The sequence below is a fragment of the Juglans regia genome, chromosome 14 (assembly GCF_001411555.2).
Source record: "Juglans regia cultivar Chandler chromosome 14, Walnut 2.0, whole genome shotgun sequence".
NCBI classification, from domain to species: Eukaryota; Viridiplantae; Streptophyta; class Magnoliopsida; order Fagales; family Juglandaceae; genus Juglans; species Juglans regia.
Window position 1 is genome coordinate 27,901,447 of NC_049914.1, and position 13,571 is coordinate 27,915,017.

A 13,571-nucleotide genomic window follows, 5' to 3' on the forward strand; every position below is an offset into this window, starting at 1 on the left:
AATCACCACTTATCCTAAAAGTTTAAACTGATAGAAAGAAATATATTTATTTATTTATATTATATTCTTAATAGTTTGGTAGTGTAGATATAATGCATCTTGACTAGTCTATGCCTAATCCAATGGAGGCACATTTTAGATCAAAGTAGTTATTGCTTGCTATATGATATGGTTGTACCAATGCCACTGTTTCGTAGTCTATCGACGCAACTCACTCTTATTTTAAGAGAAATATTTTAATTATAAAAAGATTTTATAAAAATAAATTTATAAATTAACGTAATTTAATATAATACGTTAAATTTTAAAATTATTTTTATTATAAAATAGATTTAATACATAATATAAAGAAGTTAGCTGGTTTCGTTTGTTTTCGGAGATGAGATGAAATTAAAGTTAAAAAGTTGAATAAAATATTATTAGAGTATATTTTTTAATATTATTTTTGTTTTAAAATTTAAAAAAATTGAATTATTTATTTTATTTTGTATTGAAAGTTAAGAAAATTATAATGATTAAATGAAATAAAATGAGATGAAATAAGATATTTTTCCAAAACAAATGAGATAAGTTAATTTGTTTTGTTAGTTCTTATTTTAATGAAAGAAATAGGAAAATAATCAAGGGGATCTTAGGCCTGCACCTGCGGGATCCATTCAAAACTGAACCGAGCAGTTTCGAGGAAAAATCTATCCTGTCATCGACTCATCTTGGAAGAAAAGACAACACGGGGCATTTATTGGGAAAAAAACAGATTATAGGATTCTCCAGTAAATGCACAAAATACCATCCCCTCCCTATCCTAGGTTCCGACGCCCCAGCCCCCCCATATATAGCCCCACCACCCACCATCCGAAGAATACTCTCCGTTCTTGGCGGTGTCTTTTCAAAACTCATTCGGACAAACAAACAAACACTTTGCCTACACTTCCTCTCTGGAAAAGAACTCGCCCAAAAACATGGCTCTAAACCTGAAATCCCGTCGAGGTCTGATCCATACACTCCTCTTCTTCCTATTTACCCTCGCAACCCCTTCGCTTTCCCTCTCTGACTCCCCCACAGTCTACGAAATTCTCCCGCAATTTGGGCTTCCGGGTGGGCTCTTACCCGACTCTGTCGTCAACTACACCCTTTCCTCCGAAGATGGCCGATTCGTCGTTGTTTTGTCGAACCCATGCTACGTGCAGTTCGATTACTTGGTCTATTACGACAAGACCATCACGGGGAAGCTCAGCTACGGGTCCATCACCCGACTCAAGGGCATTCAGGTGCAGAGGTTCTTCTTGTGGCTCGATGTGGACGAGATCCGGGTCGATTTGCCCCCATCCGATAGTATATACTTTCAGGTGGGGTTCATCAACAAAAAGCTCGACTTGGGTCAATTCAAGACTGTCCATTCCTGCCGCAACGAGGTGTCGCGGTCTTGCTCCAAACGGATTTTTGAGGTATTGGTTTCTGTTGCGGTGTATTTACAGTCTTGAACCCCTGATTTGAACTGCTGCCTTTCCTTTGACTCGTACTGGTTTCGATTATCGCGTGAAGTTTTTTTAGGGTTGCATGTTAGTTAATTGTTATGGTGGGTTGATTTTAATCTTCATTTGTAAATCATAGCAAAACTATTGAATTTTTAGGTACTGTGCGACTAAAGTGTGGTTGAATGCTAGATGTTTTCGAGAGCATGATGCTCTGCTGTAGCTGTTAGTGAGGGTAAACTAGCTAGAATTCAGGGTTGAGCCGAAGCTAAGGCTATTAGCCATTAATTAATTAGCCCGAAGACTTGGATACATTTCGATAGATTTAATCATTACGCCTTTATACTTGCATTGTTTTCATGCCTATAACAGTTAGTTTGATCCTTTCTCTTTTCTAATTTTTTATAAGGGTAATTTTGTTCGAAGACCTCTTTGACCTTGTGTCTCAGTTACGTGTTGGACCTGTCTGGCCTGTAGGTTTCTCTAGAGTAGAAGGTGCTATAAATGCATATGTAAGGTGTGTACAATATTCATTCTTAGGTCCTTCTGAAAATTGTGAAACTCTTGAGAAATCTTATCTGGGAGCATTTGTGATGGGAGGGCGTGAAATTGTTGTGTTTATGATGCAGTATTGATCAATTTGGGAACAAGGAAGACTAGGAGACTGGAATACTTCTGCTTTCAGACAGGATATACTCTTTGGTCTTGTCTGCTTAAGATCAGTGTTAATGTTTGTATGTGGGCCATTGCTCTAGAGTTAAATGGTCTCAGCTTCCATAACTTTCTTGTAACCGTTTCTAGTTCTTAATTTGGTGTACTCATATGTATACCTCCGGTGTACTTGGGCTATGCCTATCTTTATCAATACAACTACTTATTACTTATCAAAAAAGATCAGTGTTAATGTTTGTTCCAACCAAGAACTGAGGTGCTGGGCATATAGAAATTAGGTTTAAACCGACTGTTGTCTTGTCTTTCCAAAGCCTGAATGTGCAGTCAAAATCCTCTTTATGTGAAAGTTTTGGCTCTCCGCTGGTGTCTTCGGAAGGCTGTAGCCTTATGGTAATTTGTACTGAAGGACGCCACCAATTTGATTTCATGGTTAGCAATACCTATATTGTTCCTGGGAAGTATGTAGCCTGTATATTCTTTAAACCATATAGATTAACTATGAAGTTGCGCAAGGGTGCATTGGTACCTTTGTTTCTCACAAATGAAGAACTGTGATTTTCCTGGACAATTATATGTTATTGTTGGTATTTTCTTCTGAATGGAACTGATTATATGCACTGATCATGTTATAGTTGGTGTTGCAGTATTAAGGATTACGTTGTCCTCTTAACACCCTAGGAGTTGGCTCAAGTGATAAGGGCCTTAGTCTTGGCGGTATGCTCCCTCTAGGTCTAAGGTTTGAACCTTTGGGTGCAAACAATTTCTAGGGGCCACATACAATCGGTGAAAAGCCGATGATTTATCTTGTTCATGTTTTGAGGACACTTGACACAGTAAAATACATGTTGCAATTGCATGGTCTCCAAAACAAAAAGTTTTGAGCTTCACATGGTTTCTTGTGTTTCTTCAAAGTAGAAACTTCTATTTGGTTTTGTACATCATCTAGTTCAAGTTGACGTCTAAGTATTCTGAGTAAATTATAAACTAAAAATGATCCTATGAATTGGTGAATATATGCCAAATTATGAGACCAATAACATCTGCTGAGTGATAGATTTTTCAATGAGTTTTTAATTGGACCCTATATTTCCTTGCCCATTCTTATGTTGCCTTATTCAGTTTAGAATAATTTTGTTAAAGATTTCATGATGATGTACTTCAAGATGCCGAATTTCCATGTTGCCTAATCTTTTTCGCTTCTTGCAGCTCCCCACTCCAGTGAATGAAATTGAGATGCTAATTACCGAATAGGCGTCAAAGAGTATGCCTTAAGAGTGGCACAGAAAGGTGTTGTGCAATTATCAACCTTGTAGTGCCAGACGATACAAATAGTTACTGTTGTAGAGACATATCTAAAGCAGACATGTCGTGTATATACTACTGGACGATATATGCTCTAGTTAAAAATGCATCCTATTTCCTCCACATGAACTTGTGCTGTATCTGTATGTATGTAGTGGATGAACGAAATAGCTCATAAAATTTTATCAACTGTGCCAACAAAGTTCCTCTCAGCTCATCATTTTAATTTTCATTCATTTGAATTTGTTGTGTACATTTTTTACTTTCTGTGACAGTGTGATTGTGTTTGTGCTTGTGGTTGCTGTTGGATAATTCTGAGCAGGGTAGCAATTACTGTTCTGGAAAAAAGTTTCTTTTCATTTGTATCCGAAAATTTGGAAGTTCCCAACTCAACATCCAAAGGGATGTGAACAAGGGTCTGAATTCTTGAGTAGAAGCCCTTCTTGATGGAAGTACATTTTGTATAGGTTGCGCGAACCAATGTCACTATTCAAAAGCTAGTTTATAATATATATTGTAAAATAAGAAAAATGTTACTTTTACAGGTTAGTTTACAAAAATAACCTTCTTTTTAAAATATTTTTCATTGCTGAATAATGAATAATCACTTCCCTCCCCTAACTGCTCCCATTATAATGTAATAACCCCCACCCCCCAAAAAATAAAATAAATAAATAATAAAGCCTCATTCCTGGAAGCTTCGCAAATTCCAGCATGGTGTGCCCACTTCAACAGCAAGTTGTGCTTGTTATCCGCCAGAATCATCAGCCTTAGGACTCCATTCAAAGGGCGTCCATATACCCCATATATCTCTTTACTCGTGATTCGTGAATGAATAATCCCTTTTTGCACTAAAACAAGGAAAACAAACAAAAAAATGTGTCTGGATTTCCATCAATATCCCATCATTTGATTGAGATTACTAATTTCTAAGAAAGTGAAAATAAAAAAAAAAAATCGGATATTGCCAAAAATGTACAGCTCAAAGCCTCAAATCGTCTGAGCATTCCAACGTCTAACTTGTAATGTAGGAAAATAATTTGAAACACTATTAATTAGGCATTCTTTAATTACAAAATTTCATATCATTAAAATTAAACTAATTTTTATAAATATTAAATTTTCATGATATGATATAATATTTTTTAAAAAAATACAAAATATTAATTAGTGACTGCCGTACAACAAATTATTTTGGACTGTCGTTTTATTTGTAATGGTCCATTCACCTAGTCGTCGTTCTGGTCTTCGGCTCCAGTTGTTGGAGACCATAGAGATGGGTTTGCTTAAGCAGGGATGTTACGCAATCTTTTCTTCCAAGCAACTATTTGTTTGTTTTAGGTGCGGTTTGGTTTGAGAGTTCAACTCGTTTCGTACGGAGAGATGGTCTTGTATCCATTTTGATAGAATATGATTGAATTATTATTCTCTTTCTACTTTTTTTTTTTTTTTTTTTTTTTTTTTGTATTTGGTTTTTTTTATTTAATAATTAAAAAAAGACTATTAATAAAATTATTTTTTTAATTTTTTTAATAATTAAAAATAATAAAAAAATAAATACATTATAAATAATAAAAGGCACTACTTTGATTGCATTATTGTTTCACGTACATGTTTTTCTGACACCACAAAACACCAACCGAAATTCAACCCCTTCTTCCCCGTAGGGCAAAAAGGAGGGACCCACATCTTTTAAGCACAATTTGTTTTTATAATATCTTAATTAATTAATTTTTAAATAAAAAATACTTTTATAAAATATTTCTTAAAAATAATTTAAATTTATAAAAATATTATCATCTTATAATATTATTACGAAATATATTATAAAAATAAAATTTTAGATAGGTGATTTATTAATTACTATCATTTATTTATAAATATATTTATAAATAAAACAAAATTATTATAAATATTATGCAATAATTGATGTGATCCATATCTATCAAATTTTCAAAAAATTAAAATTATCTAATCTCATTTCTAAATTTAAACACATAAAATTTTAAAAAACTATCTCCTCAGTTCAACAATCTCAATATTACTCACAAACTATTTCAACTCATCTCATCTTAAGTCACTGTCTAAACCGACCTTAAAAATTTATTATTATGTTAAGTTTCTGAAAAATTCTAAACATAAGCCTCACACCCTGCACACCCACTTAAAAACATGTGATTTTACTTTTTTATCCTCATATTTCATATTGAATTCAATATGAAATATGAAGATAAAAAAATAAAATCACATGTTTTTAAGTGGGTGTGCAGGGTGTGAGGCTTCTGTGTAGCACAACTCTAAGTTTCTTATTAAATCTTAATCAAAGTTGAATAGTTATGATTATCCATTTCTTGAATAGGGAAGTGTGACGATTGAAAGGAAAATAACAAAATTAAATATATATATATATATATATATAAAACATTTATTCTTCTATCTACAATGTATACTTCTTTCTACCGATTTAAATTTTATCAATAAATAAGAATAACAAGATCTATACTATCTAATAAAATGTATTTTTATTTTAATTTTTTTAAGTTGGAATGATTAGGGAAATAATTATCTTCACCAAATCAGATTTTTAATTATGATATTATCTTTAATATATATTCCTAACTAAAGTTTGAAGGATGGATTAGTATAAGAAATGGAAGGAATGAGATCCTAATGGTCGATGTTCTTCGCCCAGATCAGTTCATATATATTATCTCAAAAGTCTTCCCCCCCGGAAACTTTTCATCAATGGCTTCTCCACGCAAACTCATCTCCCCGATCTCTCTCCCCCTCCTGCTTCTCGTCCTTTTCTCTGAAACCCATCCATCTTTCTCCCTCAGAAACCCAAAACACAATCCCAACCGTCTGTCTTCTCCCCTCCAATCCGTCACAGACGTCCATGACCTCCTCCCCCAGTACGGCCTCCCAAAGGGTCTCCTCCCAAACAACGTCAAGTCCTACACTCTCTCCGATGATGGTAGTTTCAGCATCGAGCTCACAAGCCCTTGTTATGTTCAGTTTGACCAGTTGGTTTACTATAACAAGAAAGTCAATGGAAAGTTGAGCTATGGGTCTGTGTCCAGTGTGTCTGGGATTCAAGCCAAAAAATTGTTTCTTTGGGTCTCGGTCACTGGGATCCAGGCTGATAAGGATTCGGATTCGATTGAATTCTACGTCGGTGCTTTGTCGGAGAAGCTTCCGGCAAAACAGTTTGAGGATGTTCCGGTTTGTAAGAGCAAGGCATGCACTACAGGCGCACACCCGGAGTCTATATGAGGTAATACTCTGTTTTTCTTCGAATTGTTCTCTCATTTCTTTGAATGTATGTTACACTTTATGGGTTAATTAGAATAGGTATAATCTTGTTTCTTTTCCATTTTTCAACAATATTTCGTGGTGGGATTTCATGTTTATTAACTTGGAGAGTCAGATGAAGAATGTTGCAAACATTTTATTTGAAAAATATAAACTTTAATAAGCTTCCAAAGGAAAGTTATATAGACGAATAGATTTGTTCGGGATTTTGGCTTTTAGCTATCGATCTAATTTAACATTAATTAGAAGGTTATCTAACTGCAAATATCTGTTGGATACAATTACTGATGAGAAAATATTCATTAACCGGATACATTTTGTGAACAATGCGATGGTCTCTTTCCTTTTTTTTTCCCCCTTTTTGAGTCCATGAAAGATTATATTTCAAAATATGTGAAAAGCAAAATATGAGTTGCCTCTTAAAAATGGGGCAAAAGACAGAAGGAACAACTCTATTGATCTATTGGTTGGGATCACAAAACCAATGATTCAAGGATCAAAACATTGTTATGGCAGTGCATCAATATTTCAGGAGTGGCATTTAGGAAGTATTTCCACAACCACGGCATTCTAATCTACCTAATGGCCGTAATGGGAGTGCAGTTCTGAATCAGGAATGTGAAGTGTGCTGGACAGTTCAGCGGCTCCTCTCCATCGAGTATTATTCCATCCAAAACATGCCTTTGTTTTTTCATTGGGCGGAAGTGGGGAAGGGTTGGACTTGTAGTATGTCTTAAAGCTTGGGAATATGACAATCCTAGGAAGTTAGAACATTCAAGGATCAAACATTCTGCTGGTTGCTATCATAAAATCTAGCTAATTAACATAAATCCTAAAATGAAAAAGTCTTGCAAGGCTATATATAAATTGGATTTCTGATTTCACATATAATCATCTTTCCTATGCCATTTCCTGAACCTTAATCAGGGGAGATTAAAAATATGTATCACATTTCTCTCTTGTATACTCCTTGTGTACTTGAGTTCACTTTTTGCACTTATCAATAAGATTTTTTTTACTTATAAAATAACATTTATCACATTTATTATGTTGTTTTTTTCTGAAGTTTTGCTCGGATCATCTTTGAAACATTGATAAGAGTGTGCTCTAGGAAGATAGAGCAAGGCTTCTACAACGCAATAATTGAATACTTGTGGGGTAGGCACAGTTCCCAGCCTGAATCCCCAAAGAACTGGTCTAGAAGTTGCTTGCACTAATCCAAGGCCATCTCCATCAAGCATCTTCCTATTAGGCACTCATATATGACAAAATGGATACATACTTGCACTTATATAGGTACCAACCCTTTGAAGGCACTTTAGAGCCTAGGTCACATTGAAAGTTCATCTCGTTGCTGGCAAATGGATAGGTTTGGATTAGTTCAAAGAACAGTAGAAAACAGTGCCCTTTCCAATTTATGAGTTATTATTTGAAGGTGAAGGTCAAATATTGAGCTGCTATCATATCATGTTACTATTGGTTATCTTGTGCTTATTTAGCTGTTTATTTTGCAAACTGACATAGGAGAGGTTTGGATTCAAAATCCACCTCAACTCATCTCATCTCATCATTACAACTTTCTCAAATTCCCACACAAAATATAATAAACAATTCAACTTTTTCAAATCTCAAAACAACTTTCCCAAATTTCCACACCAAATATAATAAATAATTCAACTTTTATTCTACTATTCACAAACCATCTCAACTCATCTCTGAATCCAAACCTCTCCATATTCATTTTAACATGAAATTTCCTATTGATGAAGAATAGCACTTTGAAATCTTTGATATATCTGTTGTTAGTTTATCTTTGAAGGAGTTTTTGAAAGAAACTGTAACTGATTGTTTTTAACTCGTCTAGTTAGAGCTTATGGCAGAGAGCCAGAATTTTCAAGAAACAAGTAGTTAACAAGGGCCAAATTAAAAGATGACGAGAACAGCTACTCCGTATTCTGAATCAATATAGTGTCACTTTATCCTATAAGAAGAACAGGAAAAAGATTGTGTGTGGGGGATGGGGACGGGGGTGGTAAAGGATCGTGTGTTTAGGCTGTAAGAAACTTTTTCTGTTCTTACTTGTCAAAAAAAAAAAAATCTGATTTTGAATAATTGGGTTATGACAAGGTATGCCCAACATGCTGAACATACGGGAACTACCATTTTAAGACAGAAATTAAGTTATTCCATTTGGAGCACTGCTATTATCTGCTACACATGACCACTTCATTAAAGTTGCTCTCAAAGTCTCAGATGGTTTTTTTTTTTTTTTTTAATACAAAGCCAAAAGTCTCAAACAGTTTTTCTGATTTTATTGCAGGCGAAGAAAATCTTTACATGCTTATGCACCACCCATTCAGTTTGAAGCTCTCCAAGGTCAGCAATACGATGGGGCAACTGAAGCACATATGTATATGTTCATATAGGTATTATTTGAGATGTTGGATGAACTGTGTACTTGTTTCCATAAATACTGAGGCATTGATCTAGAAATAGATCTCCTCTTCTCCTCTAAGATCCATGATAAAAAATTTATAAGTTTCATTTATATATTCCAATGTTAAAGCCGTGTTATTTTATATACGCAATTGCTTACTGTCACTCTGTGGGGAATGTGATGGGAAAGAGGGGGAAACCATGTTGAATATGGATGGGTATGCATGGCAAAAATAGCCATTCCCCTGGTGGAATTCTAATAAATAGGAAAACAAAACAATTACGTTTGAACCATTTTGGCGATGAACGTGTCTTTGTAGTGATTGAAGTTTGAACCTCCTCACCTTTCCTTCCATCATTTTGTTCTCCATTTTGTGGGGAAAGTTTGACAACCCATATAATATATATATATATATATATACACAAAATATTTGCTCTCTCTCTCTCTCTCTCTCTCTCTCTCTCTCTCTAGATTGGCCCTTTAAAGATATCGAACTTCATTTTAACGAACAAATATAAGACTGGTCTCTTCAAAACGGGTCACACCATCATGACAAATTTCTTAAGGGTTCATCTTATATCTAGTATGCCTAAAAATCATATTAATACTTTACACCTTAATTTATCAAATACCACACGTTGCACTAAACTATCAAAAAGGTGTAATAAGTAATTTGCTAGAATCCGACACTCAAGATTTATTTTCATGCAACTTAAAAGAATTGAACTGAGTATTGAGTAAGCTTTTTGTCAATTTGATAGTTAGAACCTTTTGAAACCCATATTAATGAAAAAATAGAGTTTTTTTTTTTTTTTCAAGGTTTCGGTTCATGTTGGAGGTCATAGGACGATGAAGTTGAAGCCTTTAGTCAACAATGGTTATATTTGAAGAAAAATTTTTCTCATCAGTTACTATTCACTACCTCATAAAAAAAAAAAAAAAACCTATAGATGTGGGGTGTAAAAGTGAATAGTAGTTAATGCATAGAATTCCTTAATTTGTTGCCATTGCGCGTTTCCTCCAATCATATGGCCTGCCACTACATGTGAATAGGCATGGGAATGGAGACTTTGGGATCTCCGAATATTAAAAACACCAACCATTGCAATTTTAATATTATGTTAATGCTAAGGTCACCATTTCTGTATATATATTATATTGATAAAGAACAATTTTCTGAGAAAACTTGGCCAAACAAAGCCTAAAGGTTAAAGAACAACGAATACCTCTCTGCAAGTTGGCAATAAAATAGAGTATTAAGTTGGCCTTTTCTGTATGGCCTCAGGAGCCAGGGATTTCTTTAAACTAATGAACAAGCAAGCATAACGTGGAATCTTTTCAACTTCTTCGCTTTGCTTTCACCCATACCAAACTCGTGCTTCTAATTGAATCTATAAATGCATGTGTGTGCTGTTCTCTTCACACCACACCAAACAACCTGAGGCACATCTTCTCTCTCTCTCTCTCTCTCTCTCTCTCTCAAAAAGTTCAATACCAAGAAAAGAAGCCAATTGTGGACTATAACTTGTCCAGATAGCTAGGCAGCTGCAATGGATCATGGGAGAGAGGTATCTAGCAGTGGTGGGCAAGAGTTGAACAAGGATAAACATAATAATGCAAGGAAACAGGTCATGAAGAGACAGATAATTGTGGATGATGAGCGAGATATAAATCAACTAGCTGATTCTTTTATCAAGAATTTTCGCAACCAGCTTAAGATTCAACGAGAAGAGTCTTTCAAACGGTTTCAGGAGATGATATCCCGAGGAGTTTGAGTTATGTTTCAAAATATATGCATTTGTGTGGCAATAAGGATTCATTGAAGAGGTTCATCTGTACTCCCCTGAGGCTAAAAGTATCATGCTACTTGTGTATTCTATGCTTTCACTTTCGAGTGTTTTTCTTTGGATGAGTATTTGTGAGTTTTTTTTTTTTTTGGGGGGAGGGGACACCCATGATTTTGGATAGCGTCAAACTCCAAACTTTGCAAGTTCTCCAGTTGTTTCACATTTTTCAGATCTCGTTTGGGTTTCAAAAGAAGCCACTATAGTGTTAATGATGAAAAAAAATAGTTCGAAAAATCGACTCCATTATCATGCTCAGTTTTTTTCCTTTTTTGAAGATCTTTTGGTAGTAAGGAGGCCAGTGTTGAAGCAGGTTTCCGCCAGCAGATTGATTTCATATTTATTGCTCATCATTCAAGAGGAATTGCATGGGAACCACCCTGGACAACCTTTACCTAAGGTAGATCTTCCATTACAGGAGCAGAGATTCAGCGATGGAGAAATGTTTTTTCTATTCTCGAAGGCAGAAATCATGCAGGTGGCAAAGCCTTTTCAGTTCTTGGTTGTTTTGAAATTTTTACGTCGTAGACCCTCCTTGGATCATGTGTGAGGCTTTATTAAAAATTGTTGGGACTTACAAACCATGCCAGTTGTGGGTCAACTTAATAGCCCAAGGGTCGTGTTCATTAGGTTGTCAAATGAAGATGATTTTATCAGTGTTATTGCTCAAGGGAAAACAGAGATAGAGGGTATACCGTATAGAGTGTTTCATTGGACTCCTGATTTCAATGAGGAAGAAGAGTCGCCAATGGTGCCTGTTTGGATTTCTTTGCCTGGTTTACCTCTGAATTATTTTCATGCCTCAATATTGAAGAGTATAGGTGGGCGTTTTGGGGGGTTTCTGAAGCGGGATAATGCAACAGTGTGTGTAACACAACCAGAGGCAGCACGTATATGTGTGGAGATGGACATCTCCAAGCCATTGAGACATTCATTTTGGCTAGGTACCTCGAGCTTGGAGTCGAGCCATTTTCAAAAGGTTATCTATGAGACAATTTGTGCTTTTTGTATCTTATGCCATAAATAGGGACATATGGAGCAGCAATGTGGCAAGATGAATCATAATGCAAAGGCAAGCTCGAAGGTGGAGAAGATTGAGGAGGGGAAGAGAGGGTTACCAAAACAAGTGTGGAAGGTGGTGGATGCGAAAGATAAGGCCGAGAAATCTTATGATCTGATGAAGGATCAGGGGGTTGATAAGCCCTCGTGAAGGGATGTAATTTTGGCTAAGATTCAAAATCGGAAGCATGATTTCGAGATTATTAATAAGTGTTGTTTGTAGCTAAAAATGGGGATGTTATGAATCAAAGTCAATTTGATCTGGTGCAGAAAGAGAAGGGTTATTCGCATTCATGTGTTCAACCGGTGGTTTTGGCGAAGGGAGTGGAAAGCAGTAGTGGAAAGGGAGGGGAGTTTTTAGCAAAGTCAGGTGAGTCATCTCATGGGTTGGGCAGCTGGTTTGATCAAACGGAGTCTGTGGCTGTTGGTGATTTTCTTGATCAGACAAGTGCTGCTATTGATGAAATTTCAAAGGATGGTCTTTCGCTCAGGAGTTCCCTAAAGGCTATTGATGAGACTTTAGAATTTGAGCTTTTCCGCATGGCTGATAGAGGGTTGAGTGAAGGTGTTGGTGTAGATGCAACAGAGTTTTCCTCTTGCAAGTCGATGTCGGATGGAAAGCTAGAAGAGGATGTTGATGAATTGGCAACAAAATGTTTTGAGTCTGATCCGGAATTAAATATCCCATTGAATTGTCTTCTGGGTGCGAATAAGAAGAAATCTGTAGTGACCCTGAAGAGGATGACTCGGTCCCAAAAAAATTTTTAATTATGTTGAACATACTACATGGAATATTAGGGGGATTTTTTCGTCAAAGAGTAGACTTCGGCTCATTTTGAATAAAGGTCGTCCTTTAATTGTAGCTATTCTTGAACATTTTCTTTTCTTGTTGCAAATAAGTGTAGCGGTGGACAAGGTGGATGAACTTGCCAAATTTCTGTAATAACGCGGAGATTGGAGGTAAGATTTGGTTGTTTTGGGAGGAGGGTTTGGTTTTTGATTTGGTGTCGACCTCAAATTAGGCCTTAACTAGGTGGTTTTATCGGGACGGCACACAAGTTTTAGCATCATTTGTGTATGCTAGCTATTTTCAAAGAAAACAAGTTGAACCTTGGTCCTATTTAAGTGATCTAGATGTAGGAAGATGGCCTTGGTTTGTTGGGGGCGATTTTAACATTATTCGGAGTGATGATGAGAAAGTGGGTGGCACTTTCAGGGCATCTCATGCTAAAGCAGATTTTAATTCGGCTATTCAAGAATGTGGTCTAATTGAATTGCCATGGGCTGGACAGCGGTTGTCATGGTGTAATGGCAGGCTAGGAAGTCGTCGGATTTGGGCGAGACTGGATAAAGTTTTACTGAATGCGAAATTTGTGAATTTATTTGAGGGTGCCCGTGTTGAATACCTTTCGAGGACTACGTCGAATCATTGTCTGATGCTTGTATCATTGTTGCGTGAGAGGAGATGCGGTG

The 13,571-nt window shown here is 35.9% G+C and overlaps 2 protein-coding genes across 2 annotated transcripts; both read left to right on the forward strand.

Annotated features, from left to right (window-relative positions):
* Window positions 1–727: 727 nt before the first annotated feature.
* LOC109001662 lies at window positions 728–3,701 on the forward strand. The gene is made up of 2 exons (XM_018979029.2): window positions 728–1,445; window positions 3,351–3,701. The coding sequence occupies exons 1-2, from the start codon at window positions 960–962 to the stop codon at window positions 3,393–3,395; spliced, it is 531 nt and encodes a 176-aa protein (XP_018834574.1). The 5' UTR covers window positions 728–959; the 3' UTR covers window positions 3,396–3,701.
* A 2,388-nt stretch (window positions 3,702–6,089) lies between these two features.
* LOC109001661 lies at window positions 6,090–9,341 on the forward strand. Its single transcript, XM_018979028.2, has 2 exons — window positions 6,090–6,720; window positions 9,079–9,341. The coding sequence occupies exon 1, from the start codon at window positions 6,117–6,119 to the stop codon at window positions 6,717–6,719; it is 603 nt and encodes a 200-aa protein (XP_018834573.1). The 5' UTR covers window positions 6,090–6,116; the 3' UTR covers window position 6,720; window positions 9,079–9,341.
* The last annotated feature ends 4,230 nt before the right edge of the window (window positions 9,342–13,571 follow it).